This window comes from Leptosomus discolor, chromosome 17 (genome assembly GCF_034619465.1).
Source record: "Leptosomus discolor isolate bLepDis1 chromosome 17, bLepDis1.hap2, whole genome shotgun sequence".
NCBI lineage: Eukaryota > Metazoa > Chordata > Aves > Leptosomiformes > Leptosomidae > Leptosomus > Leptosomus discolor.
Genome location: NC_141407.1, coordinates 2966629 through 2994610, shown reverse-complemented (window position 1 = coordinate 2994610; position 27982 = coordinate 2966629). Strand labels below are relative to the sequence as shown.

At 54.8% G+C, this 27982-nt stretch overlaps 3 protein-coding genes across 9 annotated transcripts in view; all 3 read left to right on the top strand.

The window, feature by feature from the left end:
• Positions 1-971: 971 nt before the first annotated feature.
• On the top strand, positions 972-15302 carry LOC147414212 (dynein light chain roadblock-type 1). 4 transcript variants are annotated; one of them, XM_086474543.1, is made up of 4 exons: positions 972-1005; positions 4433-4508; positions 6710-6877; positions 15263-15302. In XM_086474543.1, exons 1-4 carry the CDS (start codon positions 1003-1005, stop codon positions 15265-15267), a joined length of 252 nt encoding a protein of 83 aa, XP_086330669.1. In that variant the 5' UTR covers positions 972-1002; the 3' UTR covers positions 15268-15302. The 4 variants fall into 4 exon arrangements, with proteins under 4 accessions (XP_086330669.1, XP_086330667.1, XP_086330666.1 ...); XM_086474541.1 differs by lacking the exon at positions 15263-15302 and adding an exon at positions 7938-8456; XM_086474540.1 differs by lacking the exon at positions 15263-15302 and having other exon boundaries at positions 6710-7548.
• Positions 11775-19024, top strand: LOC147414211 (dynein light chain roadblock-type 1-like). The gene is made up of 4 exons (XM_086474560.1): positions 11775-11838; positions 15263-15338; positions 17529-17696; positions 18771-19024. Exons 1-4 carry the CDS (start codon positions 11836-11838, stop codon positions 18812-18814), a joined length of 291 nt encoding a protein of 96 aa, XP_086330686.1. The 5' UTR covers positions 11775-11835; the 3' UTR covers positions 18815-19024.
• A 3316-nt stretch (positions 19025-22340) lies between these two features.
• LOC147414210 (dynein light chain roadblock-type 1-like) overlaps positions 22341-27982 on the top strand; it is a 28404-nt gene continuing 22762 nt past the window's right edge. For 3 of the 4 annotated variants that reach the window (XM_086474552.1, XM_086474549.1, XM_086474546.1), the window contains exons 1-2: positions 22341-22421; positions 25846-25921. In XM_086474552.1, the coding sequence (XP_086330678.1) occupies positions 22419-22421; positions 25846-25921 (79 nt within the window). In that variant the 5' untranslated portion in view covers positions 22341-22418. Of the gene's footprint in view, positions 22422-25845; positions 25922-26590; positions 26682-27982 lie in introns of those variants that run through there. The other variant, XM_086474550.1, reaches the window with a different exon arrangement.

Sequence of the window (27982 nt, the reverse complement as noted above, 5' to 3'; positions counted from 1 at the left end):
GGCTTTTCTCTGCCAAGGAAACACCCGCAGTAACAACGGCCTTTTCTTCCCGCAGCGGGGCAGGTTGGAGTCGCTCCCTCCGTGCTTTGGAGCACAAATGACGGGGTTTGTGGGAGAAATGTGCTGTTTTCTCTGGGCATAAAGTAGTCCTGCCAGATGGGAAAGGCCAGGGAGTTTAGCTGCTGTCTGTCAAATCCCGGTTTTCAGAGTATCGGGGGGGGGGGGGAACCCCAAGAAAACCCCTTGATGAGGTCATCTTTCTACTGTTTACCCAGCAGCCACCTGCTCTCTGTAACCGGTGTCGGTTCTCTGCGGGCAGGGCCGCAGTGCTGAGGGAAGCGCCGTCCGGTCCGAGCAGAGCGGGTCCGGGGGGAAGGGGCAGAGACCCCAGTGCTGCTCTTGGGCCCGTGCGGCACCCGCTGGGGGGGCGTTTGGCCCCGCTCTTGAGCACGTTACTGATTCCGCCCCCAGAGCACGGGGCCTCCCCGGCCCTTCCCGAAGGCGGGTCTCACCCGCGGGGGCAGCCGCCACCGTGCCCCGGGGGACGTGAATTCGGGGGCTCGCAGCAGGCAGGGGGTTCCGAGGGGGTCAGCAGCCCCGTCCCTGGGGCTGCAGCGCGCCTGCCGGGAGGTGAGCGGCCCAGCCCTGCGCAGCGCCTCCCCTTCTCCCGGGGGCCGCACCGGCGGCTGGGGGGGCAACTCTTTCCCCCCCCTGTATCCCTCAAGTCAAGGCCCTCACACACGAGGGCAACGAGCGGCCGGGCCTCGCCCCCCGCCGGGCCCTGGGGCAGCGGGGAGGGGGCGTCCGGCCACAGCGCCGGTTCTCGGCTCCGCCCCCGCCGGGGCACAAGTGCTGCCGGGGCACGGCGCGCGCTACGGCGCCCGGCCCGCCGCTGCTCCGCGATCGCCGCTGCTCCGCGATGATTGGCGGAGCGTGTGGCGCATGCGTGTGGGTGCCGTTGCAGAGCGGAGCCGTGAGTGAGCGGAGAGGCGGCGGTTCGAGATGGTGGGTGAGGCAGCGGCGGGCGCCGGGGCTGCCCGGGCCGGCGGGAGCGGGGCTTTGTCGCCGCCGCGGGGTTCCCCCGGCTCTCGGGCGGCCGCTCGGCCGCGTTCGCGGTACGGCGGGCGGCCGCTCGGCAGCAGGAGCGAGGCGGAGAGGGCCGGTCCCGGGGCCTCCTCGGCCAGCGGCTGCCCCCGCCCGGGCCGCTGCCCGCGCCTGCCGGCGCCCTGCACCGAGTGAAAGCGCGACCCGGCTGCTGGCGGCTGGTTGATCCCTCTCCGGTTTCTCTCCGCGCCCCCGGTTTGGGTTTGGGTTCGGGTTCGGGTTCCGCGCTGGGCACGCGCGGGCGCGGCCCCTGGTTTGGGCTAGGCCGGGAGCTTCGTGGCGTCCCGCGGCCTTGCCGGCGCTTCACGGGAGCGGGCGGGTCAGGCCGCTCCGGAGGCCCCGCTTTGTCGCGGAGGGGTTGCCCCGCGGCAGCCGAGCCCCGCCTGCCTGGCCGTGGGCTTTCGTGCCGGGGTCCCTGCGGTGGGAAGGGCGTCGCTCCCGCAGACCTTCCGTTAGTTCTGACAAGCGCCGTGTGGCGGGGGAAAACCTTTGCCTTTCTCGTGGCTGCCGGGGGACGATTCCCAGAGCCGAAAGCGATCGGGAAAAAGACTGTTTTAAGACAACTGCCTGTTTAATGTTCGGTGGCGCCTGGCACGTGTTTGCTTTATCGTAGTTGTGTTGGAGGCTGCTTCCCGTGCAGACGGGGTGTTGGTAAGCGCTTGTTGGTGAAATTGGGGATCAAAATGTGTGGGAAAACTTCTAAAGAAGTAAATACTGACCTAAGTTCTGGGTGGCAAATTGAAGCGGCCTAATAAGACATACTTTAGGCAAACCTAGGAGTTAAAGCTTTCTAGGTGAAAACAGGAAGGTAAAGGCAGCTGTTGTATACGCAGCAAAGGTTATGTAAGAGCAGATTGGTGATGGGGGAGCATTTACTCTCCTTTTGCAGACTGCATCTCTCCTCCTCCGTCTCTTGTAGTTAGTCGGCTCTGTATTGAGAGAGTTTCTGTTTGTTTCATGAGTTAAACGTATCAATCCTTTTTTTCACTAGTGTTTGTGCTGGTGCAGTGAGTTGAACTTGTAATAATCAAGTTTGGATTTTGAATAGATAATCACTTTTGATTGATAACTTAATTGGTTTTAATGAATGACTTAATTGCTTTAAAGAATAACGCTATGTATTAACGATACTAGTTTACGTTGTAGTAAGAAATATACAAAACCTCGCTTATGCTAAGAAACAACAACTGCTGCCTTCCAAAGAAGGTCAAAGCTAAAGCTGCAGCTAATTGTGAAATTGTCCAGAACAGAACAGGGAGGCGGGAGGCAGGTACAAGAAAGTGCACATTCTTGGCGTGTCTTCTTATCTTATGGGATGGAACCAGAGAAACTGAGGAATATTAAGGTGAAGACCCTCACGTGATCCCCATCCTAATTTGTATATCAGAGATCTTGATCAGTAAGATAACCAATAATGATATTAGTATAGGCATATTAATGAAGTTAGTTAATAGGGTGGACCAATCATTGTAAATGTCAAAATTAATAGCGGGCATAACACGCATGCTTATGTTAAAATATGTTGAAGACCATGACTTTGCAGAAAAAGGATATAAAACGCTGAATTTTTTGTGTAACTTTGAAGCACGTCAGGTGGAGCTATCCCCTGTGCTTCCCATAAAGAAGTGCCGGCGTCTCTGCAGCTGTGTAGATAAGTTTGTCGTGATGGCGACCTTTTGTCAACAAACTGGCTTGTGGAGGTGTGAGACAAGCCCCAGAGCTGGTGTGTGGGAAGTGTGTGGGGGGTGTGTGTGTGTCGGGGAGTAAGGACGGGAGGAGCAGGACCTTCCCCTGCCCGCAGCAGTGACCGTCAGAGCGGATCACCCCACCTTGGGAGTCCGGTTATCGGTTCGTTGTTAGAAGAAATTAGAAATTGGTGTTGTTCTGCGTGGACGCTGCTTTGCATCCAAATAGGTTTGTTAAGGGCCAACGAAGGAGAGTATTTACCGAGTCAGGACTTCAATGCTGCCGGTAACAAGTCGGGAGGTTATTTCAGACTTAACAGTTTGCCGCCAGACTTGTCTCAGCATTTGTACGCGCTGTAGTTTGTCCTTTATTTCACTTGCCTCATCTCCCATTTGAAAATATTCCAGCATTCAGAAATAATCAAGAGCGCTGTTGGAAAGACTGAATTCTTCTGTGCTGGGTAAGGCGGGAAAACCATCTCCTAGCAGCAGCAGTTGGTGTCGCTCCAAGCTGCTTGGGGCGCTGCTGACAGCTCTCTGCACAAAGTTTGCAGTCCTGAGGCTGAGGCCACGGTGGTTTGTAGGACAAGTGCTCTCCCCGGGGACCCGGGCTCAGAACGTGGCTGTGCCCGTCTGCTGCGGGGTGGGAGCGGAGGGGTCGCCCACGGTGCCTGGGGAGCACAGCCGGCTTGGCCGGACTCCCCCTGCCGGTCTGCCCTTCCCGAGCTCAGGGGAGTCCCGTCTGCCCTCCCGGACCGTTTCTGCAGAGCTCGGGCTTGCGGGATCTGAAAGCTGCCGCGGGTCCTTGAGCAGGGATAGACAGCGCCAGACAGTCCCCGTGCGGAGGCCAGCTCAGGTGCTGGGGTGCTGTCACCCTGGTAGAGCACCCGTGGTTGAGCATCGATGGGTGCCCTGTGGCAGTGGCCGTCGTGCAGGAGGGCTTGAAAGCTCTTCTGAAGCCGGTGGGGGTGTTTCCAGAGAAGGCAAAGGCACTGCTGCCTCAGCCTTTTGTTTCTGTTTTCCTTCTTTTTTTTTTTTTTTTTTTAGGTTGACTTTGCCAAGTTGTAAATTATTGTTAGTGGTTATAATCTTGTAGCTTTCCCAGCACAAATGATAATTATAAATAAATAGCGTTTATTTATGATTTTCCCCCTCACTTTTCTTATTTGTAATTGCTCTTAGCGTTCATTTGCTAAGAGGGAAGGTGGCCTTGCACCCCGAATGTGTCTTTTTCTGCTTTTTTGATAAATTCGATGTGTATTTTCATACATGATTGTTGCTTGACACCTGAACTGTAGCAGTCTGACTGAGCAGCCTTCCAGTTCAAGCCTACAGTGAGGATCTGGTGCGGGAGGTTGCGGGAGGGTTGGGAGGAGAAGAGAGGGAAAGATCAGAGGGGAGGTCCGTGTTTCCACGAGGGTGTCATCACGAGTGAGTGCAGAGCGAAGACAGGCGGAAAACAACTGAAAAGGTCACGGGGAAAAGGCAGCACGGAAGCGCACAGCCCTCGCTGTGCAGAGCGGTGTGGGCGGTGTCTGTCTGAGTCCCCTTTGGGCCGCTTCATTCTCAGACACGCCGTTACAAAGCCGGGCGGCGGGCGAGGAGCAGCTGCAGACTCCTGTTGCCTTGTGCTTTCTCTGCAGGCTGAGGTGGAAGAAACACTGAAGCGAATTCAGAGCCAAAAAGGAGTGCAAGGAATCATTGTTGTTAATTCTGAAGGTACTGTGTCAGTCTCGGTTTTCTGAGGTAAAACTCGGTCCGAACACGCGCTTTCACGGCCGCTGACTGTACTGCTCGCGGTTACGGTCTGCCTGTAGCCAAGGTTCTCCTGTAGCCCAGGCAGACAGACAGTAGTTAGGCTACAGGAGGAAGCTGGATCCCCATGTCTGCTTTTCTGCAAGCTCACTTTATTGTTTTAGGGAGTGAATTAAAATTAGTTGCAAAGGCTGAGAAATGTTTGAGTTACGCCAGCGCTTGAATGTCCTGTCACAGCCTCTCTCAGTAGCACTAAAAGCTCTCAGGACCTCTGGAATGTCGCTGCTGTGCGTGTCCAGAGCGCTGCTGTCCTGGCAGACCCGGGTAGCTCGGCAGCTGTCTCGTGCTCACGGCCTCATGAGCCCCGTACGCTTGTTGTCTCTTTTGGAGTTACTGAAGGGTCGTACCGAGCAGGCTTGCTCAGAGCACTCCAAGTACACTGGGAGCGGCCCAGCTTCTTAAAATTGCGCAATTAATAATTTAAATTGAATGTGTCCCAGAGATAATCCTTAGAAAGGATGACAGATAGTAGCTATATATGAATATATTGACTGTCAGATCCCTGTGTACTTGTATGCAGCTTGTGTTCCTGCTCCTTTTTCACGATAGTGAATAACAGGTTGTGCTCCCCAGGCTGAAGCTGCGCTTATTTGAACATCCACCTGGAGCATGCCAGTATTTGGTCGTGACGTTGAAACCTTGCTGTTCCTCTCTCCCCACCAGGGTAATGGTTTTAAGCTGAAAAAGGATAGATTTAGATTAGATACAAGGAAGAAATTGTGCACTCTGAGGGTGGTGAGGCACTGGCATAGGCTGCTGAGAGCAGCTGTGGCTGCCCCCTCTGTCATGGGTTGAGGCTGGGCCGGCCGCTGATGAATGACAGACGCTCTCTATTAACCCCTCTCCCCTCCCAGAAGGGAAAAGGAAAGAGAACAAGGGAGAGAGACTTTACAGTTTGGAAAAGAAAACTCCAACAGCTTTAATGAAACAGTGTCCATAAAAGAACAGATAAGAATAAGGAAATAATGAAATATGTACAATATGTACAAATAGATACAAATAGATACAACAGCAATACCGACCCCAGCTCCCCCCACCCTGATGACGATACGTCACTGCTGGGGCTGCAGGGCTGGCACTGGGGCAGTCCCAGGCTGGACTGGGCAGCAGACAGGGACGGGCTGCAGGAGCTGGACTCAGGCCCTGGATTCAGGGACGCACGGGTCGGGATCGACGACAGAAGGACAGACAGAGTCCTCTTCAGATGTCACCATCACAGAAGAGAGATTGACCCTCGTGATCCCTCAGCTTTACACTGACCATGACGTCTATGGGATGGAACACTCTGTGGGTCAGGTTTGGGTCCCCTGTCCGGTTCGCTCCTCCCTGCAGGGGCGGCCTTTTTCGTGCTTGTGACCCTTTTCACTCCCCCACCCCAACACGGGGTACAAGACTCAGCAGTGACCTTGGTCGCTGTAAGAACAAGTCTAAGCCAGGGCCCCTCTGCATCCCATTCCTTGGTACTGAGTGTGACCATCAGGGGCTGTCACTGCTGGGAGCAGTCACTGTCTGGAAAAACATGCTGCTGCTTCAGAAAGTGCCGTTAGTTAGAGGAGGCTTGACTGAAAAGTGAAAGCACTAAACCAGAATTAGTTCTGGTTCAGCCCAAACCAGGACACCCCTGTAATAAAGAATGTTTCTCGGCGTCACCCCTCCCTGGCAGTGCTCAAGGCCAGGCTGGATGGGGCTTGGAGGAACCTGGTCTGGTGGGAGGTGTCCCTGCCCAGGGCAGGGGGGTGGGAACTAGATGATCTTTAAGGTCCCTTCCAACCCAAACCACTCTATGGTTCTATTTTTGTTATTATTTATTTCTATTTATAAATCTCATAAATAAACAAATAAATGAAAAAGCAAAAGTAAAGCACTGATGCTACTAGAGGTGAGCAGTTCTCACCTACCCCCGTGGTTCCAGACCTTAGCCCCTCCACATCTGACTTGTGTTCACGTTCTTCTTTTAAGCCTTCAAGAAGAGCACTGCTGATCCCTGGTGCAGGGCCAACATCTCCTCTGGTGAAGTAGCCACCCCGGTTGGACCGGATGATGCCCGAGGCGGGGTTAGTTGTGGGGTGTTGTCGCTGACCCGTGCTGTCCCCTGTTCCTCACAGGTATTCCTATCAGAAGTACTATGGACAACGCCACAACCATTCAGTACGCGGGGCTCATGCACGGCTTCATCATGAAGGCCAGGAGCACTGTGCGAGAAATCGATCCCCAGAATGACCTCACGTTCCTGCGGATCCGCTCCAAGAAAAACGAAATCATGGTGGCACCGGGTAAAAGCGCGCGGGGTGAACGCGGGCGGCGGGGAATCCAGCAGGGTTTGTTCTTGGGAGGCTGACGCTGTCAGCCTGAGAAGAGTTCCGCCTGCTGCTTTCATGTGCGCTGTGTAATCTCTTCTGTTCCAGGAGCTGTTGTGCTTCCTTCAGAGTTGGAAGCTTTGACCTGAGTTTGCGTTGTGATGTGTGACTGGGGGAAATCACTTCCCTCGTTTTGTGTTGATCAGAGTAGAAACTGTTAAATCGTGTTTGAGAGCGTGTTGCAGCCTCTCCTGCTTTGTGGTTTTCAGTGTAAAACCGCAGGAGCTGGGAAGGAATATGTTTTGAGAGCAGTTTTAGTTCAGTGCGGTAGACTAAGTGATCAAGCCAAACAGTCTTAACGGATTTTCCGGTTCAGAGGGATTCCCAGAGCGTGTTGCAGCTGTAGTCGCGAGTCGTAGAATGCAGCAGCGGCAGCAACAACCTTCTTTAAGGAAGCGCCCTCGGTGTTTCATCCAGTTGTGTGAGACGGGAAGCGGTGGGATGAGCGCAGCTCGCTCGTGTGCAGGAGCTCGGCTTTGCTCCCTCCGACCGCGCCGGCCCCGCGGTGAGGTGGTGCTGACGGGGAGGCAAGGCGGGCGCTGCACGGGCAGCAGGCTGCTCCCCGCAGGCCGTAGACAGGCCCTGGGGTCTGTGCGGAGGCAGCCCCTGGTTCCCGTGCGGAGGATGAAGAGAGGAGGAAGCGTTGCCCCAGCACAGGCGCGGCTGCAGGCACCGCACCCGGCTCTGCACTCTCTCTGGGAAGCCTCGGCCTCGCACCAGCCGCTTGGGTGCCGTCCCCGCGTGTGCCAGCCATTTCCGAGGCACAGGCGGAGCTGGGGAGCGCGCGGTGCTAAGGCTGGCTCACAGACGGGTGATCCGCCGGGCCAAGCCTGCTTTGCTTATCGAGGGTGAATGTCAGGGCTCTGCAGTTCCCACAGTGTGCCAGTGAGAGACGAAAACCGGTGACATTTACTGTTGCTGCGAACAAATACCAGCAATGAGAGACTAACGATGGTTGTTTTGGTTTTTTCTCCAGATAAAGACTACTTCCTGATTGTCATCCAGAATCCAACTGAGTGATTACACTGACTTGGTCTGTTTTTTCTCTTTGCCCAACTGTTTGTTGTTTTTTTTTTTTTATTTAATGGTAAATAATAGAGTATTAGTGTTAACTCCACTGTGTCACTACAGTGATGTCTGCAGAAACAAAAGCAGGTGGTTTTGTTGTTTAAAAACAGGAAAAGTGATTTGCTTTTTGTATCATAAGTCGTTTTGAGGAGGAGTTGGTAAATTACGATCAGGCAGTAAAAAATGCAACAGATTCTTTCTACTAGTTAAGAATATAATATAATAAAATTTTAGGAATGTCCTAAAAAAGATTATTCTTTGTATGTTTCAATGCTTCTGTCATCACTGTTTGAGAGATGCTTGTACTTTAATACTTCTGAATGACTAATACGGTCAAATATGAAACTTGCCTGCCCTCTAGTTGTGTCTTACTCTGTGTTACTTTGAAAAAGTCTGACCATATCGAATTAAACAGTTTCATCAGTGACTGTTTTTCTCGTGTGTTCCTTCTGAAGATTTAAATTATTCTCACGATTGATTGAGTTTTTCTTCAAAAGAATAGGACTATTTTTACTCATCTGTTGCTTTCTCTAACCAAGGATTTAGTCTAAGTGTGTGCACAATATCCTCATAATTGCCTCGTGTGTTGGAGCGTTTTCCTGCCCCTCCGTGTTTCGGACAGAGAAGTGTTGTGGCTCCGTAAGGCCCTCGAGACTGCCCGTGGGAGCTCTCATACAGTCACAATTCAGTAGCCGATTTGATCTGGTATCTTCCTTTTAGTGATTTTTTATTAATGGCCATTAAGGACAAAAAAAAAGGTCACCTGGTTCCTCCAAAACAATAAAGGGTTATTTTTGTAGCCTCGGAAGAGCCTCGTAAGGGCCCGCAGAGCGCTCTGTGCAACACGTCTGCACTGAGGGTTTGTCACGTGTGTGACAGACCCAGCTCTGGCTCGTACGGAAGAGCCTTCGCGGAGTGCAGAGCGTCATCGCCCAGGCTGACAACGGAGCCTGTTGGCTTGTGCTGCGTTTCCTTCACACGCTGGGGGAGCTCAGCACCGCTGAGGGCTCCAGCCGGGAGCGGGGCCCAGCCAGCCCGCTCCCTTCCCAGCCCCGTGTGTCCCTCAGAGATGGGCAGCGTGGCTGCCTGCTCGTGCTTCAGCCTCTCACGCTCTGGCCTCAGGCTGCTCGTGCTGGAAGGGTTACACCAGCCTGAGGAGGAATTTCTCCCCAAGCGCACCGGAGCGAAGAGGCCCGGCCCCCAGCTGCGAAACTGCCGGACGGTCAAGGAGCCTCGATCGGGTAGCGGTGGTTTTGTCACTGGGGCTTTGGTCGGGGCTCCTTGTGCCGGTGAGGGATCGCTCCCGGCTCGTGTATCTGTCAGCAGAAGTGATTAACCCGTGTTCAGCCCTGCTCTTTCGACACTACAAGCAGCAGTAGGAACAGGGGATACTGTCCAGCTCTGCACCGAGGGACAGACTAAGAATTTGTGGGCGATCTCAGCAGGTACGGGGCTGTTCCAGGCTCCAGGGCAGTTTTGGAGTCTCTAGGAAAAATGTTGGTGTTGACACTTGAGGCCTGAGGCCGTGTTCTCTTGTGCTGCCTCTGCTCCGAGATAAGGCTCTGGCAGAGGAGCGGGGGTGATAACGCATTAATGCTGCAAAAACTGGGCTTGTAGAAACTCATCTTCTGTGGATCTTAGAGCAGCTCTTTTAAGCTGCTCCAGCTTGTGTTCGCCCCAGCGCCCTCCCAAGCAGCTCCGTCTGCCCGAGATGGCTGAGCTCTCGCTGGGCAGCGCTCCTCTTCACGAACGGGGCGTCTGTCTTTGATCTTAACACTTGTCGTGCGTAGCTACGTCTGTAGGGGACGAACGTCTGGCACAGGTAGTTACACCAGTGTAGGCTGCCATTCTGTCAGCAGGGCTCGAGCAGCTCCTTGAACCAGTGTAATCTGCAGTAAAAGCTGGGGCAGCTGGGGTGTGCGGGGTCGGAGAGCTCCGACAAGCACAGCCATGGCAGCAGAGGCCTGAGTGTCAGCACTGTTTCTGTTGACAAAATCCACTTCCTTTACCAGCACAACAGGATTCCTCCGGGGAGATTTCGCTCCACGAGCAGGGTTTCACAAGCACCCAGGGGTCCCCTTTGTCAGTGGTGTTTGCCCTGTGGGAGTGCTGGCATGCCTAGAGCTCGTTGGCGATCCTAGGTGAGGTTAGGACAGCGTGCTGGTGCTGGGTTGGTGCAGCTGGCTCCTCCCATCTCCTTTAAACCTTTGACTGACCCGGGGTTTTTTGGATCTGAAGTGCACCTCCTTAAATAAGGAGTTTTGCCAAGGACATCAGTAGGAACAGGCAAGAGGGGTATTGTGCAGTGGCTGAAAGAAAATGGACATGTTATGAGCGATCCAGACCGAGGGGCCTCACTGTAAGGACAGACGACAGCTGTTGTTACAGACAGAGGCAAGGTCAGGGAGCACAGTTTGTGTCTTCTGTCCAGGCCTGACAGGAAGGAGGGAACAAAAGCTCAGCCGAGACTGACCCGCCTCGTAGCTCCCCTCATCCTCCGCACGAAGGGAGAAGCGGGGGTTACTCCTTCCTGCCGGCAGGAACCTCTCCCGCCTGCCATGACCTGTCCGAGGTGACGGACATCAGCTTTACAGGGGCACCGCCCAGCTGACGGGTGCGTCCCGTCAGGTCTCAGGGACGTCCTTGCGGCCAGTTTGTTCAAGTGTTCCCTCAGCTGCCCCTCCCCCGCCCAGGGTCATCCCTGGCCGCAGGGCTGCGCAGGGGGGTCGCTCCGCTCGCTTTGCCAGACCTTCACAGAGGCTCCGTAACGCAGTTTCGGCGGCAGCAGCAGCCGCCGCCCCCAGGAAGGCTTTTCTCTGCCAAGGAAACACCCGCAGTAACAACGGCCTTTTCTTCCCGCAGCGGGGCAGGTTGGAGTCGCTCCCTCCGTGCTTTGGAGCACAAATGACGGGGTTTGTGGGAGAAATGTGCTGTTTTCTCTGAGCATAGAGTAGTCCTGCCAGATGGGAAAGGCCAGGGAGTTTAGCTGCTGTCTGTCAAATCCCGGTTTTCAGAGTATCGGGGGGGGGGACCCCCAAGAAAACCCCTTGATGAGGTCATCTTTCTACTGTTTACCCAGCAGCCACCTGCTCTCTGTAACCGGTGTCGGTTCTCTGCGGGCAGGGCCGCAGTGCTGAGGGAAGCGCCGTCCGGTCCGAGCAGAGAGCGGGTCCGGGGGGAAGGGGCAGAGACCCCAGTGCTGCTCTTGGGCCCGTGCGGCACCCGCTGGGGGGGCGTTTGGCCCCGCTCTTGAGCACGTTACTGATTCCGCCCCCAGAGCACGGGGCCTCCCCGGCCCTTCCCGAAGGCGGGTCTCACCCGCGGGGGCAGCCGCCACCGTGCCCCGGGGGACGTGAATTCGGGGGCTCGCAGCAGGCAGGGGGTTCCGAGGGGGTCAGCAGCCCCGTCCCTGGGGCTGCAGCGCGCCTGCCGGGAGGTGAGCGGCCCAGCCCTGCGCAGCGCCTCCCCTTCTCCCGGGGGCCGCACCGGCGGCTGGGGGGGCAACTCTTTCCCCCCCCTGTATCCCTCAAGTCAAGGCCCTCACACACGAGGGCAACGAGCGGCCGGGCCTCGCCCCCCGCCGGGCCCTGGGGCAGCGGGGAGGGGGCGTCCGGCCACAGCGCCGGTTCTCGGCTCCGCCCCCGCCGGGGCACAAGTGCTGCCGGAGCACGGCGCGCGCTACGGCGCCCGGCCCGCCGCTGCTCCGCGATCGCCGCTGCTCCGCGATGATTGGCGGAGCGTGCGGTGCGCGCGCGGGTGCCGTTGCAGAGCGGAGCCGTGAGTGAGCGGAGAGGCGGCGGTTCGAGATGGTGGGTGAGGCAGCGGCGGGCGCCGGGGCTGCCCGGGCCGGCGGGAGCGGGGCTTTGTCGCCGCCGCGGGGTTCCCCCGGCTCTCGGGCGGCCGCTCGGCCGCGTTCGCGGTACGGCGGGCGGCCGCTCGGCAGCAGGAGCGAGGCGGAGAGGGCCGGTCCCGGGGCCTCCTCGGCCAGCGGCTGCCCCCGCCCGGGCCGCTGCCCGCGCCTGCCGGCGCCCTGCACCGAGTGAAAGCGCGACCGGGCTGCGGGCGGCTGGTTGATCCCTCTCCGGTTTCTCTCCGCGCCCCCGGTTTGGGTTTGGGTTCGGGTTCGGGTTCCGCGCTGGGCACGCGCGGGCGCGGCCCCTGGTTTGGGCTAGGCCGGGAGCTTCGTGGCGTCCCGCGGCCTTGCCGGCGCTTCACGGGAGCGGGCGGGTCAGGCCGCTCCGGAGGCCCCGCTTTGTCGCGGAGGGGTTGCCCCGCGGCAGCCGAGCCCCGCCTGCCTGGCCGTGGGCTTTCGTGCCGGGGTCCCTGCGGTGGGAAGGGCGTCGCTCCCGCAGACCTTCCGTTAGTTCTGACAAGCGCCGTGTGGCGGGGGAAAACCTTTGCCTTTCTCGTGGCTGCCGGGGGACGATTCCCAGAGCCGAAAGCGATCGGGAAAAAGACTGTTTTAAGACAACTGCCTGTTTAATGTTCGGTGGCGCCTGGCACGTGTTTGCTTTATCGTAGTTGTGTTGGAGGCTGCTTCCCGTGCAGATGGGGTGTTGGTAAGCGCTTGTTGGTGAAATTGGGGATCAAAATGTGTGGGAAAACTTCTAAAGAAGTAAATACTGACCTAAGTTCTAGGTGGCAAATTGAAGCGGCCTAATAAGACATACTTTAGGCAAACCTAGGAGTTAAAGCTTTCTAGGTGAAAACAGGAAGGTAAAGGCAGCTGTTGTATACGCAGCAAAGGTTATGTAAGAGCAGATTGGTGATGGGGGAGCATTTACTCTCCTTTTGCAGACTGCATCTCTCCTCCTCCGTCTCTTGTAGTTAGTCGGCTCTGTATTGAGAGAGTTTCTGTTTGTTTCATGAGTTAAACGTATCAATCCTTTTTTTCACTAGTGTTTGTGCTGGTGCGGTGAGTTGAACTTGTAATAATCAAGTTTGGATTTTGAATAGATAATCACTTTTGATTGATAACTTAATTGGTTTTAATGAATGACTTAATTGCTTTAAAGAATAACGCTATGTATTAATGATACTAGTTTACATTGTAGTAAGAAATATACAAAACCTCACTTATGCTAAGAAACAACAACTGCTGCCTTCCAAAGAAGGTCAAAGCTAAAGCTGCAGCTAATTGTGAAATTGTCCAGAACAGAACAGGGAGGCAGGAGGCAGGTACAAGAAAGTGCACATTCTTGGCGTGTCTTCTTATCTTATGGGATGGAACCAGAGAAACTAAGGAATATTAAGGTGAAGACCCTCACGTGATCCCCATCCTAATTTGTATATCAGAGATCTTGATCAGTAAGATAACCAATAATGATATTAGTATAGGCATATTAATGAAGTTAGTTAATAGGGTGGACCAGTCATTGTAAATGTCAAAATTAATAGCGGGCATAACACGCATGCTTATGTTAAAATATGTTGAAGACCATGACTTTGCAGAAAAAGGATATAAAACGCTGAATTTTTTGTGTAACTTTGAAGCACGTCAGGTGGAGCTATCCCCTGTGCTTCCCATAAAGAAGTGCCGGCGTCTCTGCAGCTGTGTAGATAAGTTTGTCGTGATGGCGACCTTTTGTCAACAAACTGGCTTGTGGAGGTGTGAGACAAGCCCCGGAGCTGGTGTGTGGGAAGTGTGTGGGGGGGGTGTGTGTGTCGGGGAGTAAGGACGGGAGGAGCAGGACCTTCCCCTGCCCACAGCAGTGACCGTCAGAGCGGATCACCCCACCTTGGGAGTCCGGTTATCGGTTCGTTGTTAGAAGAAATTAGAAATTGGTGTTGTTCTGCGTGGACGCTGCTTTGCATCCAAATAGGTTTGTTAAGGGCCAACGAAGGAGAGTATTTACCGAGTCAGGACTTCAATGCTGCCGGTAACAAGTCGGGAGGTTATTTCAGACTTAACAGTTTGCCGCCAGACTTGTCTCAGCATTTGTACACGCTGTAGTTTGTCCTTTATTTCACTTGCCTCGTCTTCCATTTGAAAATATTCCAGCATTCAGAAATAATCAAGAGCGCTGTTGGAAAGACTGAATTCTTCTGTGCTGGGTAAGGCGGGAAAACCATCTCCTAGCAGCAGCAGTCGGTGTCGCTCCAAGCTGCTTGGGGCGCTGCTGACAGCTCTCTGCACAAAGTTTGCAGTCCTGAGGCTGAGGCCACGGTGGTTTGTAGGACAAGTGCTCTCCCCGGGGACCCGGGCTCAGAACGTGGCTGTGCCCGTCTGCTGCGGGGTGGGAGCGGAGGGGTCGCCCACGGTGCCTGGGGAGCACAGCCGGCTTGGCCGGACTCCCCCTGCCGGTCTGCCCTTCCCGAGCTCAGGGGAGTCCCGTCTGCCCTCCCGGACCGTTTCTGCAGAGCTCGGGCTTGCGGGATCTGAAAGCTGCCGCGGGTCCTTGAGCAGGGATAGACAGCGCCAGACAGTCCCCGTGCGGAGGCCAGCTCAGGTGCTGGGGTGCTGTCACCCTGGTAGAGCACCCGTGGTTGAGCATCGATGGGTGCCTTGTGGCAGTGGCGGTCGTGCAGGAGGGCTTGAAAGCTCTTCTGAAGCCGGTGGGGGTGTTTCCAGAGAAGGCAAAGGCACTGCTGCCTCAGCCTTTTGTTTCTGTTTTCCTTCTTTTTTTTTTTTTTTTAGGTTGACTTTGCCAAGTTGTAAATTATTGTTAGTGGTTATAATCTTGTAGCTTTCCCAGCACAAATGATAATTATAAATAAATAGCGTTTATTTATGATTTTCCCCCTCACTTTTCTTATTTGTAATTGCTCTTAGCGTTCATTTGCTAAGAGGGAAGGTGGCCTTGCACCCCGAATGTGTCTTTTTCTGCTTTTTTGATAAATTCGATGTGTATTTTCATACACGATTGTTGCTTGACGCCTGAACTGTCGCAGTCTGACTGAGCAGCCTTCCAGTTCAAGCCTACAGTGAGGATCTGGTGCGGGAGGTTGCGGGAGGGTTGGGAGGAGAAGAGAGGGAAAGATCAGAGGGGAGGTCCGTGTTTCCACGAGGGTGTCATCACGAGTGAGTGCAGAGCGAAGACAGGCGGAAAACAACTGAAAAGGTCACGGGGAAAAGGCAGCACGGAAGCGCACAGCCCTCGCTGTGCAGAGCGGTGTGGGCGGTGTCTGTCTGAGTCCCCTTTGGGCCGCTTCATTCTCAGACACGCCGTTACAAAGCCGGGCGGCGGGCGAGGAGCAGCTGCAGACTCCTGTTGCCTTGTGCTTTCTCTGCAGGCTGAGGTGGAAGAAACACTGAAGCGAATTCAGAGCCAAAAAGGAGTGCAAGGAATGATTGTTCTTAATCCTGAAGGTACTGTGTCTGTCTCGGTTTTCCGAGGTAAAACTCGGTCCGAACACGCGCTTTCACGGCCGCTGACTGTACTGCTCGCGGTTACGGTCTGCCTGTAGCCAAGGTTCTCCTGTAGCCCAGGCAGACAGACAGTAGTTAGGCTACAGGAGGAAGCTGGATCCCCATGTCTGCTTTTCTGCAAGCTCACTTTATTGTTTTAGGAAGTGAATTAAAATTAGTTGCAAAGGCTGAGAAATGTTTGAGTTACGCCAGCGTTTGAGTGTCCTGTCACAGCCTCTCTCAGTAGCACTAAAAGCTCTCAGGACCTCTGGAATGTCGCTGCTGTGCGTGTCCAGAGCGCTGCTGTCCTGGCAGACCCGGGTAGCTCGACAGCTGTCTCGTGCTCACGGCCTCATGAGCCCCGTACGCTTGTTGTCTCTTTTGGAGTTACTGAAGGGTCGTACCGAGCAGGCTTGCTCAGAGCACTCCAAGTACACTGGGAGCGGCCCAGCTTCTTAAAATTGCGCAATTAATAATTTAAATTGAACGTGTCCCAGAAATAATCCTTAGAAAGGATGACAGATAGTAGCTATATATGAATATATTGACTGTCAGATCCCTGTGTACTTGTATGCAGCTTGTGTTCCTGCTCCTTTTTCACGATAGTGAATAACAGGTTGTGCTCCCCAGGCTGAAGCTGCGCTTATTTGAACATCCACCTGGAGCATGCCAGTATTTGGTCGTGACGTTGAAACCTTGCTGTTCCTCTCTCCCCACCAGGGTAATGGTTTTAAGCTGAAAAAGGATAGATTTAGATTAGATACAAGGAAGAAATTGTGCACTCTGAGGGTGGTGAGGCACTGGCATAGGCTGCTGAGAGCAGCTGTGGCTGCCCCCTCTGTCATGGGTTGAGGCTGGGCCGGCCGCTGATGAATGACAGACGCTCTCTATTAACCCCTCTCCCCTCCCAGAAGGGAAAAGGAAAGAGAACAAGGGAGAGAGACTTTACAGTTTGGAAAAGAAAACTCCAACAGCTTTAATGAAACAGTGTCCATAAAAGAACAGATAAGAATAAGGAAATAATGAAATATGTACAATATGTACAAATAGATACAAATAGATACAACAGCAATACCGACCCCAGCTCCCCCCACCCTGATGACGATACGTCACCGCTGGGGCTGCAGGGCTGGCACTGGGGCAGTCCCAGGCTGGACTGGGCAGCAGACAGGGACGGGCTGCAGGAGCTGGACTCAGGCCCTGGATTCAGGGACACATGGGTCGGGATCGACGGACAGAGTCCTCTTCAGATGTCGCCATCACAGAAGAGAGATTGACCCTCGTGATCCCTCAGCTTGACACTGACCATGACGTCTATGGGATGGAACACTCTGTGGGTCAGGTTTGGGTCACCTGTCCGGTTCGCTCCTCCCTGCAGGGGCGGCCTTTTTCGTGCTTGTGACCCTTTTCACTCCCCCACCCCAACACGGGGTACAAGACTCAGCAGTGACCTTGGTCGCTGTAAGAACAAGTCTAAGCCAGGGCCCCTCTGCATCCCATTCCTTGGTCCGGACTGTGACCATCAGGGGCTGTCACTGCTGGGAGCAGTCACTGTCTGGAAAAACATGCTGCTGCTTCAGAAAGTGCCGTTAGTTAGAGGAGGCTTGACTGAAAAGTGAAAGCACTAAACCAGAATTAGTTCTGGTTCAGCCCAAACCAGGACACCCCTGTAATAAAGAATGTTTCTCGGCGTCACCCCTCCCTGGCAGTGCTCAAGGCCAGGCTGGATGGGGCTTGGAGGAACCTGGTCTGGTGGGAGGTGTCCCTGCCCAGGGCAGGGGGGTGGGAACTAGATGATCTTTAAGGTCCCTTCCAACCCAAACCACTCTATGGTTCTATTTTTGTTATTATTTATTTCTATTTATAAATCTCATAAATAAACAAATAAATGAAAAAGCAAAAGTAAAGCACTGATGCTACTAGAGGTGAGCAGTTCTCACCTACCCCTGTGGTTCCAGACCTTAGCCCCTCCACATCTGACTTGTGTTCACGTTCTTCTTTTAAGCCTTCAAGAAGAGCACTGCTGATCCCTGGTGTAGGGCCAACATCTCCTCTGGTGAAGTAGCCACCCCGGTTGGACCGGATGATGCCCGAGGCGGGGTTAGTTGTGGGGTGTTGTCGCTGACCCGTGCTGTCCCCTGTTCCTCACAGGTATTCCTATCAGAAGTACTATGGACAATGCCACAGCCTGTCATTACGGGGAGATCGTTCGCAGCCTCAGCATGATGGCCAGGAGCGCTGTGCGAGAAATCGATCCCCAGAATGACCTCACGTTCCTGCGGATCCGCTCCAAGAAAAACGAAATCATGGTGGCACCGGGTAAAAGCGCGCGGGGTGAACGCGGGCGGCGGGGAATCCAGCAGGGTTTGTTCTTGGGAGGCTGACGCTGTCAGCCTGAGAGAAGAGTTCCGCCTGCTGCTTTCATGTGCGCTGTGTAATCTCTTCTGTTCCAGGAGCTGTTGTGCTTCCTTCAGAGTTGGAAGCTTTGACCTGAGTTTGCGTTGTGATGTGTGACTGGGGGAAATCACTTCCCTCGTTTTGTGTTGATCAGAGTAGAAACTGTTAAATCGTGTTTGAGAGCGTGTTGCAGCCTCTCCTGCTTTGTGGTTTTCAGTGTAAGACCGCAGGAGCTGGGAAGGAATATGTTTTGAGAGCAGTTTTAGTTCAGTGCGGTAGACTAAGTGATCAAGCCAAACAGTCTTAACGGATTTTCCGGTTCAGAGGGATTCCCAGAGCGTGTTGCAGCTGTAGTCGCGAGTCGTAGAATGCAGCAGCGGCAGCAACAACCTTCTTTAAGGAAGCGCCCTCGGCGTTTCATCCAGTTGTGAGACGGGAAGCGGTGGGATGAGCGCAGCTCGCTCGTGTGCAGGAGCTCGGCTTTGCTCCCTCCGACCGCGCCGGCCCCGCGGTGAGGTGGTGCTGACGGGGAGGCAAGGCGGGCGCTGCACGGGCAGCAGGCTGCTCCCCGCAGGCCGTAGACAGGCCCTGGGGTCTGTGCGGAGGCAGCCCCTGGTTCCCGTGCGGAGGAGGAAGAGAGGAGGAAGCGTTGCCCCGGCACAGGCGCGGCTGCAGGCACCGCACCCGGCTCTGCACTCTCTCTGGGAAGCCTCGGCCTCGCACCAGCCGCTTGGGTGCCGTCCCCGCGTGTGCCAGCCATTTCCGAGGCACAGGCGGAGCTGGGGAGCGCGCGGTGCTGAGGCTGGCTCACAGACGGGTGATCCGCCGGGCCAAGCCTGCTTTGCTTATCGAGGGTGAATGTCAGGGCTCTGCAGTTCCCACAGTGTGCCAGTGAGAGACGAAAACCGGTGACATTTACTGTTGCTGCGAACAAATACCAGCAATGAGAGTCTAACGATGGTTAGTTTTTTCTGTTGTTTTTTTTTTTTTCCCCAGAGAACGACTACCTCCTGATTGTCATGCAGAATCCAGCTGAGTGATTACACTGAATTGGTCTGTTTTTTTTCTCTTTGCCCAACTGTTTTTTTGTTTTGTTATGTTTAATGGTAAATAATAGAGCATTAGTGTTAACTCTGCTGAATACTTCTGAATGACTGTAAATATGAAACTTGCCTGCCCTCTAGTTGTGTCTTACTCTGTGTTACTTTGAAAAAGTCTGACCATATCGAATTAAACAGTTCCATCAGTGACTGTTTTTCTCGTATGTTCCTTCTGAAGATTTAAATTATTCTCACAATTGATTGAGTTTTTCTTCAAAAGAATAGGACTACTTTTACTCATCTGTTGCTTTCTCTAACCAAGGATTTAGTCTAAGTGTGTGCACAATATCCTCATAATTGCCTCGTGTGTTGGAGCGTTTTCCTGCCCCTCCGTGTTTCGGACAGAGAAGTGTTGTGGCTCCGTAAGGCCCTCGAGACTGCCCGTGGGAGCTCTCATACGGTCACAATTCAGTAGCCGATTTGATCTGGTATCTTCCTTTTAGTGATTTTTTTATTAATGGCCATTAAGGACAAAAAAAAGGTCACCTGGTTCCTCCAAAACAATAAAGGGTTATTTTTGTAGCCTCGGAAGAGCCTCGTAAGGGCCCGCAGAGCGCTCTGTGCAACACGTCTGCACTGAGGGTTTGTCACGTGTGTGACAGACCCAGCTCTGGCTCGTACGGAAGAGCCTTCGCGGAGTGCAGAGCGTCATCGCCCAGGCTGACAACGGAGCCTGTTGGCTTGTGCTGCGTTTCCTTCACACGCTGGGGGAGCTCAGCACCGCTGAGGGCTCCAGCCGGGAGCGGGGCCCAGCCAGCCCGCTCCCTTCCCAGCCCCGTGTGTCCCTCGGAGATGGGCAGCGTGGCTGCCTGCTCGTGCTTCAGCCTCTCACGCTCTGGCCTCAGGCTGCTCGTGCTGGAAGGGTTTCACCAGCCTGAGGAGGAATTTCTCCCCAAGCGCACCGGAGCGAAGAGGCCCGGCCCCCAGCTGCGAAACTGCCGGACGGTCAAGGAGCCTTGATCGGGTAGCGGTGGTTTTGTCACTGGGGCTTTGGTCAGGGCTCCTTGTGCCGGTGAGGGATCGCTCCCGGCTCGTGTATCTGTCAGCAGAAGTGATTAACCCGTGTTCAGCCCTGCTCTTTCGACACTACAAGCAGCAGTAGGAACAGGGGATACTGTCCAGTTCTGCACCGAGGGACAGACTAAGAATTTGTGGGCGATCTCAGCAGGTACGGGGCTGTTCCAGGCTCCAGGGCAGTTTTGGAGTCTCTAGGAAAAATGTTGGTGTTGACACTTGAGGCCTGAGGCCGTGTTCTCTTGTGCTGCCTCTGCTCCGAGATAAGGCTCTGGCAGAGGAGCGGGGGTGATAACGCATTAATGCTGCAAAAACTGGGCTTGTAGAAACTCATCTTCTGTGGATCTTAGAGCAGCTCTTTTAAGCTGCTCCAGCTTGTGTTCGCCCCAGCGCCCTCCCAAGCAGCTCCGTCTGCCCGAGATGGCTGAGCTCTCGCTGGGCAGCGCTCCTCTTCACGAACGGGGCGTCTGTCTTTGATCTTAACACTTGTCGTGCGTAGCTACGTCTGTAGGGGACGAACGTCTGGCACAGGTAGTTACACCAGTGTAGGCTGCCATTCTGTCAGCAGGGCTCGAGCAGCTCCCTTGAACCAGTGTAATCTGCAGTAAAAGCTGGGGCAGCTGGGGTGTGCGGGGTCGGAGAGCTCCGACAAGCACAGCCATGGCAGCAGAGGCCTGAGTGTCAGCACTGTTTCTGTTGACAAAATCCACTTCCTTTACCAGCACAACAGGATTCCTCCGGGGAGATTTCGCTCCACGAGCAGGGTTTCACAAGCACCCAGGGGTCCCCTTTGTCAGTGGTGTTTGCCCTGTGGGAGTGCTGGCATGCCTAGAGCTCGTTGGCGATCCTAGGTGAGGTTAGGACAGCGTGCTGGTGCTGGGTTGGTGCAGCTGGCTCCTCCCATCTCCTTTAAACCTTTGACTGACCCGGGGTTTTTTGGATCTGAAGTGCACCTCCTTAAATAAGGAGTTTTGCCAAGGACATCAGTAGGAACAGGCAAGAGGGGTATTGTGCAGTGGCTGAAAGAAAATGGACATGTTATGAGCGATCCAGACCGAGGGGCCTCACTGTAAGGACAGACGACAGCTGTTGTTACAGACAGAGGCAAGGTCAGGGAGCACAGTTTGTGTCTTCTGTCCAGGCCTGACAGGAAGGAGGGAACAAAAGCTCAGCCGAGACTGACCCGCCTCGTAGCTCCCCTCATCCTCCGCACGAAGGGAGAAGCGGGGGTTACTCCTTCCTGCCGGCAGGAACCTCTCCCGCCTGCCATGACCTGTCCGAGGTGACGGACATCAGCTTTACAGGGGCACCGCCCAGCTGACGGGTGCGTCCCGTCAGGTCTCAGGGACGTCCTTGCGGCCAGTTTGTTCAAGTGTTCCCTCAGCTGCCCCTCCCCCGCCCAGGGTCATCCCTGGCCGCAGGGCTGCGCAGGGGGGTCGCTCCGCTCGCTTTGCCAGACCTTCACAGAGGCTCCGTAACGCAGTTTCGGCGGCAGCAGCAGCCGCCGCCCCCAGGAAGGCTTTTCTCTGCCAAGGAAACACCCGCAGTAACAACGGCCTTTTCTTCCCGCAGCGGGGCAGGTTGGAGTCGCTCCCTCCGTGCTTTGGAGCACAAATGACGGGGTTTGTGGGAGAAATGTGCTGTTTTCTCTGGGCATAAAGTAGTCCTGCCAGATGGGAAAGGCCAGGGAGTTTAGCTGCTGTCTGTCAAATCCCGGTTTTCAGAGTATCGGGGGGGGGGACACACCCCCCCCCCCCCCAAGAAAACCCCTTGATGAGGTCATCTTTCTACTGTTTACCCAGCAGCCACCTGCTCTCTGTAACCGGTGTCGGTTCTCTGCGGGCAGGGCCGCAGTGCTGAGGGAAGCGCCGTCCGGTCCGAGCAGAGAGCGGGTCCGGGGGGAAGGGGCAGAGACCCCAGTGCTGCTCTTGGGCCCGTGCGGCACCCGCTGGGGGGGCGTTTGGCCCCGCTCTTGAGCACGTTACTGATTCCGCCCCCAGAGCACGGGGCCTCCCCGGCCCTTCCCGAAGGCGGGTCTCACCCGCGGGGGCAGCCGCCACCGTGCCCCGGGGGACGTGAATTCGGGGGCTCGCAGCAGGCAGGGGGTTCCGAGGGGGTCAGCAGCCCCGTCCCTGGGGCTGCAGCGCGCCTGCCGGGAGGTGAGCGGCCCAGCCCTGCGCAGCGCCTCCCCTTCTCCCGGGGGCCGCACCGGCGGCTGGGGGGGCAACTCTTTCCCCCCCCCTGTATCCCTCAAGTCAAGGCCCTCACACACGAGGGCAACGAGCGGCCGGGCCTCGCCCCCCGCCGGGCCCTGGGGCAGCGGGGAGGGGGCGTCCGGCCACAGCGCCGGTTCTCGGCTCCGCCCCCGCCGGGGCACAAGTGCTGCCGGAGCACGGCGCGCGCTACGGCGCCCGGCCCGCCGCTGCTCCGCGATCGCCGCTGCTCCGCGATGATTGGCGGAGCGTGCGGTGCGCGCGCGGGTGCCGTTGCAGAGCGGAGCCGTGAGTGAGCGGAGAGGCGGCGGTTCGAGATGGTGGGTGAGGCAGCGGCGGGCGCCGGGGCTGCCCGGGCCGGCGGGAGCGGGGCTTTGTCGCCGCCGCGGGGTTCCCCCGGCTCTCGGGCGGCCGCTCGGCCGCGTTCGCGGTACGGCGGGCGGCCGCTCGGCAGCAGGAGCGAGGCGGAGAGGGCCGGTCCCGGGGCCTCCTCGGCCAGCGGCTGCCCCCGCCCGGGCCGCTGCCCGCGCCTGCCGGCGCCCTGCACCGAGTGAAAGCGCGACCGGGCTGCGGGCGGCTGGTTGATCCCTCTCCGGTTTCTCTCCGCGCCCCCGGTTTGGGTTTGGGTTCGGGTTCGGGTTCCGCGCTGGGCACGCGCGGGCGCGGCCCCTGGTTTGGGCTAGGCCGGGAGCTTCGTGGCGTCCCGCGGCCTTGCCGGCGCTTCACGGGAGCGGGCGGGTCAGGCCGCTCCGGAGGCCCCGCTTTGTCGCGGAGGGGTTGCCCCGCGGCAGCCGAGCCCCGCCTGCCTGGCCGTGGGCTTTCGTGCCGGGGTCCCTGCGGTGGGAAGGGCGTCGCTCCCGCAGACCTTCCGTTAGTTCTGACAAGCGCCGTGTGGCGGGGGAAAACCTTTGCCTTTCTCGTGGCTGCCGGGGGACGATTCCCAGAGCCGAAAGCGATCGGGAAAAAGACTGTTTTAAGACAACTGCCTGTTTAATGTTCGGTGGCGCCTGGCACGTGTTTGCTTTATCGTAGTTGTGTTGGAGGCTGCTTCCCGTGCAGATGGGGTGTTGGTAAGCGCTTGTTGGTGAAATTGGGGATCAAAATGTGTGGGAAAACTTCTAAAGAAGTAAATACTGACCTAAGTTCTAGGTGGCAAATTGAAGCGGCCTAATAAGACATACTTTAGGCAAACCTAGGAGTTAAAGCTTTCTAGGTGAAAACAGGAAGGTAAAGGCAGCTGTTGTATACGCAGCAAAGGTTATGTAAGAGCAGATTGGTGATGGGGGAGCATTTACTCTCCTTTTGCAGACTGCATCTCTCCTCCTCCATCTCTTGTAGTTAGTCGGCTCTGTATTGAGAGAGTTTCTGTTTGTTTCATGAGTTAAACGTATCAATCCTTTTTTTCACTAGTGTTTGTGCTGGTGCGGTGAGTTGAACTTGTAATAATCAAGTTTGGATTTTGAATAGATAATCACTTTTGATTGATAACTTAATTGGTTTTAATGAATGACTTAATTGCTTTAAAGAATAACGCTATGTATTAATGATACTAGTTTACATTGTAGTAAGAAATATACAAAACCTCACTTATGCTAAGAAACAACAACTGCTGCCTTCCAAAGAAGGTCAAAGCTAAAGCTGCAGCTAATTGTGAAATTGTCCAGAACAGAACAGGGAGGCAGGAGGCAGGTACAAGAAAGTGCACATTCTTGGCGTGTCTTCTTATCTTATGGGATGGAACCAGAGAAACTAAGGAATATTAAGGTGAAGACCCTCACGTGATCCCCATCCTAATTTGTATATCAGAGATCTTGATCAGTAAGATAACCAATAATGATATTAGTATAGGCATACTAATGAAGTTAGTTAATAGGGTGGACCAGTCATTGTAAATGTCAAAATTAATAGCGGGCATAACACGCATGCTTATGTTAAAATATGTTGAAGACCATGACTTTGCAGAAAAAGGATATAAAACGCTGAATTTTTTGTGTAACTTTGAAGCACGTCAGGTGGAGCTATCCCCTGTGCTTCCCATAAAGAAGTGCCGGCGTCTCTGCAGCTGTGTAGATAAGTTTGTCGTGATGGCGACCTTTTGTCAACAAACTGGCTTGTGGAGGTGTGAGACAAGCCCCGGAGCTGGTGTGTGGGAAGTGTGTGGGGGGGGTGTGTGTGTCGGGGAGTAAGGACGGGAGGAGCAGGACCTTCCCCTGCCCACAGCAGTGACCGTCAGAGCGGATCACCCCACCTTGGGAGTCCGGTTATCGGTTCGTTGTTAGAAGAAATTAGAAATTGGTGTTGTTCTGCGTGGACGCTGCTTTGCATCCAAATAGGTTTGTTAAGGGCCAACGAAGGAGAGTATTTACCGAGTCAGGACTTCAATGCTGCCGGTAACAAGTCGGGAGGTTATTTCAGACTTAACAGTTTGCCGCCAGACTTGTCTCAGCATTTGTACACGCTGTAGTTTGTCCTTTATTTCACTTGCCTCGTCTTCCATTTGAAAATATTCCAGCATTCAGAAATAATCAAGAGCGCTGTTGGAAAGACTGAATTCTTCTGTGCTGGGTAAGGCGGGAAAACCATCTCCTAGCAGCAGCAGTCGGTGTCGCTCCAAGCTGCTTGGGGCGCTGCTGACAGCTCTCTGCACAAAGTTTGCAGTCCTGAGGCTGAGGCCACGGTGGTTTGTAGGACAAGTGCTCTCCCCGGGGACCCGGGCTCAGAACGTGGCTGTGCCCGTCTGCTGCGGGGTGGGAGCGGAGGGGTCGCCCACGGTGCCTGGGGAGCACAGCCGGCTTGGCCGGACTCCCCCTGCCGGTCTGCCCTTCCCGAGCTCAGGGGAGTCCCGTCTGCCCTCCCGGACCGTTTCTGCAGAGCTCGGGCTTGCGGGATCTGAAAGCTGCCGCGGGTCCTTGAGCAGGGATAGACAGCGCCAGACAGTCCCCGTGCGGAGGCCAGCTCAGGTGCTGGGGTGCTGTCACCCTGGTAGAGCACCCGTGGTTGAGCATCGATGGGTGCCTTGTGGCAGTGGCGGTCGTGCAGGAGGGCTTGAAAGCTCTTCTGAAGCCGGTGGGGGTGTTTCCAGAGAAGGCAAAGGCACTGCTGCCTCAGCCTTTTGTTTCTGTTTTCCTTCTTTTTTTTTTTTTTTTAGGTTGACTTTGCCAAGTTGTAAATTATTGTTAGTGGTTATAATCTTGTAGCTTTCCCAGCACAAATGATAATTATAAATAAATAGCGTTTATTTATGATTTTCCCCCTCACTTTTCTTATTTGTAATTGCTCTTAGCGTTCATTTGCTAAGAGGGAAGGTGGCCTTGCACCCCGAATGTGTCTTTTTCTGCTTTTTTGATAAATTCGATGTGTATTTTCATACACGATTGTTGCTTGACGCCTGAACTGTCGCAGTCTGACTGAGCAGCCTTCCAGTTCAAGCCTACAGTGAGGATCTGGTGCGGGAGGTTGCGGGAGGGTTGGGAGGAGAAGAGAGGGAAAGATCAGAGGGGAGGTCCGTGTTTCCACGAGGGTGTCATCACGAGTGAGTGCAGAGCGAAGACAGGCGGAAAACAACTGAAAAGGTCACGGGGAAAAGGCAGCACGGAAGCGCACAGCCCTCGCTGTGCAGAGCGGTGTGGGCGGTGTCTGTCTGAGTCCCCTTTGGGCCGCTTCATTCTCAGACACGCCGTTACAAAGCCGGGCGGCGGGCGAGGAGCAGCTGCAGACTCCTGTTGCCTTGTGCTTTCTCTGCAGGCTGAGGTGGAAGAAACACTGAAGCGAATTCAGAGCCAAAAAGGAGTGCAAGGAATCATTGTTGTTAATTCTGAAGGTACTGTGTCTGTCTCGTTTTTCCGAGGTAAAACTCGGTCCGAACACGCGCTTTCACGGCCGCTGACTGTACTGCTCGCGGTTACGGTCTGCCTGTAACCGAGGTTCTCCTGTAGCCCAGGCAGACAGACAGTAGTTAGGCTACAGGAGGAAGCTGGATCCCCATGTCTGCTTTTCTGCAAGCTCACTTTATTGTTTTAGGAAGTGAATTAAAATTAGTTGCAAAGGCTGAGAAATGTTTGAGTTACGCCAGCGTTTGAGTGTCCTGTCACAGCCTCTCTCAGTAGCACTAAAAGCTCTCAGGACCTCTGGAATGTCGCTGCTGTGCGTGTCCAGAGCGCTGCTGTCCTGGCAGACCCGGGTAGCTCGGCAGCTGTCTCGTGCTCACGGCCTCATGAGCCCCGTACGCTTGTTGTCTCTTTTGGAGTTGCTGAAGGGTCGTACCGAGCAGGCTTGCTCAGAGCACTCCAAGTACACTGGGAGCGGCCCAGCTTCTTAAAATTGCGCAATTAATAATTTAAATTGAATGTGTCCCAGAAATAATCCTTAGAAAGGATGACAGATAGTAGCTATATATGAATATATTGACTGTCAGATCCCTGTGTACTTGTATGCAGCTTGTGTTCCTGCTCCTTTTTCACGATAGTGAATAACAGGTTGTGCTCCCCAGGCTGAAGCTGCGCTTATTTGAACATCCACCTGGAGCATGCCAGTATTTGGTCGTGACGTTGAAACCTTGCTGTTCCTCTCTCCCCACCAGGGTAATGGTTTTAAGCTGAAAAAGGATAGATTTAGATTAGATACAAGGAAGAAATTGTGCACTCTGAGGGTGGTGAGGCACTGGCATAGGCTGCTGAGAGCAGCTGTGGCTGCCCCCTCTGTCATGGGTTGAGGCTGGGCCGGCCGCTGATGAATGACAGACGCTCTCTATTAACCCCTCTCCCCTCCCAGAAGGGAAAAGGAAAGAGAACAAGGGAGAGAGACTTTACAGTTTGGAAAAGAAAACTCCAACAGCTTTAATGAAACAGTGTCCATAAAAGAACAGATAAGAATAAGGAAATAATGAAATATGTACAATATGTACAAATAGATACAAATAGATACAACAGCAATACCGACCCCAGCTCCCCCCACCCTGATGACGATACGTCACCGCTGGGGCTGCAGGGCTGGCACTGGGGCAGTCCCAGGCTGGACTGGGCAGCAGACAGGGACGGGCTGCAGGAGCTGGACTCAGGCCCTGGATTCAGGGACACATGGGTCGGGATCGACGGACAGAGTCCTCTTCAGATGTCGCCATCACAGAAGAGAGATTGACCGTCGTGATCCCTCAGCTTGACACTGACCATGACGTCTATGGGATGGAACACTCTGTGGGTCAGGTTTGGGTCACCTGTCCGGTTCGCTCCTCCCTGCAGGGGCGGCCTTTTTCGTGCTTGTGACCCTTTTCACTCCCCCACCCCAACACGGGGTACAAGACTCAGCAGTGACCTTGGTCGCTGTAAGAACAAGTCTAAGCCAGGGCCCCTCTGCATCCCATTCCTTGGTCCGGACTGTGACCATCAGGGGCTGTCACTGCTGGGAGCAGTCACTGTCTGGAAAAACATGCTGCTGCTTCAGAAAGTGCCGTTAGTTAGAGGAGGCTTGACTGAAAAGTGAAAGCACTAAACCAGAATTAGTTCTGGTTCAGCCCAAACCAGGACACCCCTGTAATAAAGAATGTTTCTCGGCGTCACCCCTCCCTGGCAGTGCTCAAGGCCAGGCTGGATGAGGCTTGGAGGAACCTGGTCTGGTGGGAGGTGTCCTTGCCCAGGGCAGGGGGGTGGGAACTAGATGATCTTTAAGGTCCCTTCCAACCCAAACCACTCTATGGTTCTATTTTTGTTATTATTTATTTCTATTTATAAATCTCATAAATAAACAAATAAATGAAAAAGCAAAAGTAAAGCACTGATGCTACTAGAGGTGAGCAGTTCTCACCTACCCCTGTGGTTCCAGACCTTAGCCCCTCCACATCTGACTTGTGTTCACGTTCTTCTTTTAAGCCTTCAAGAAGAGCACT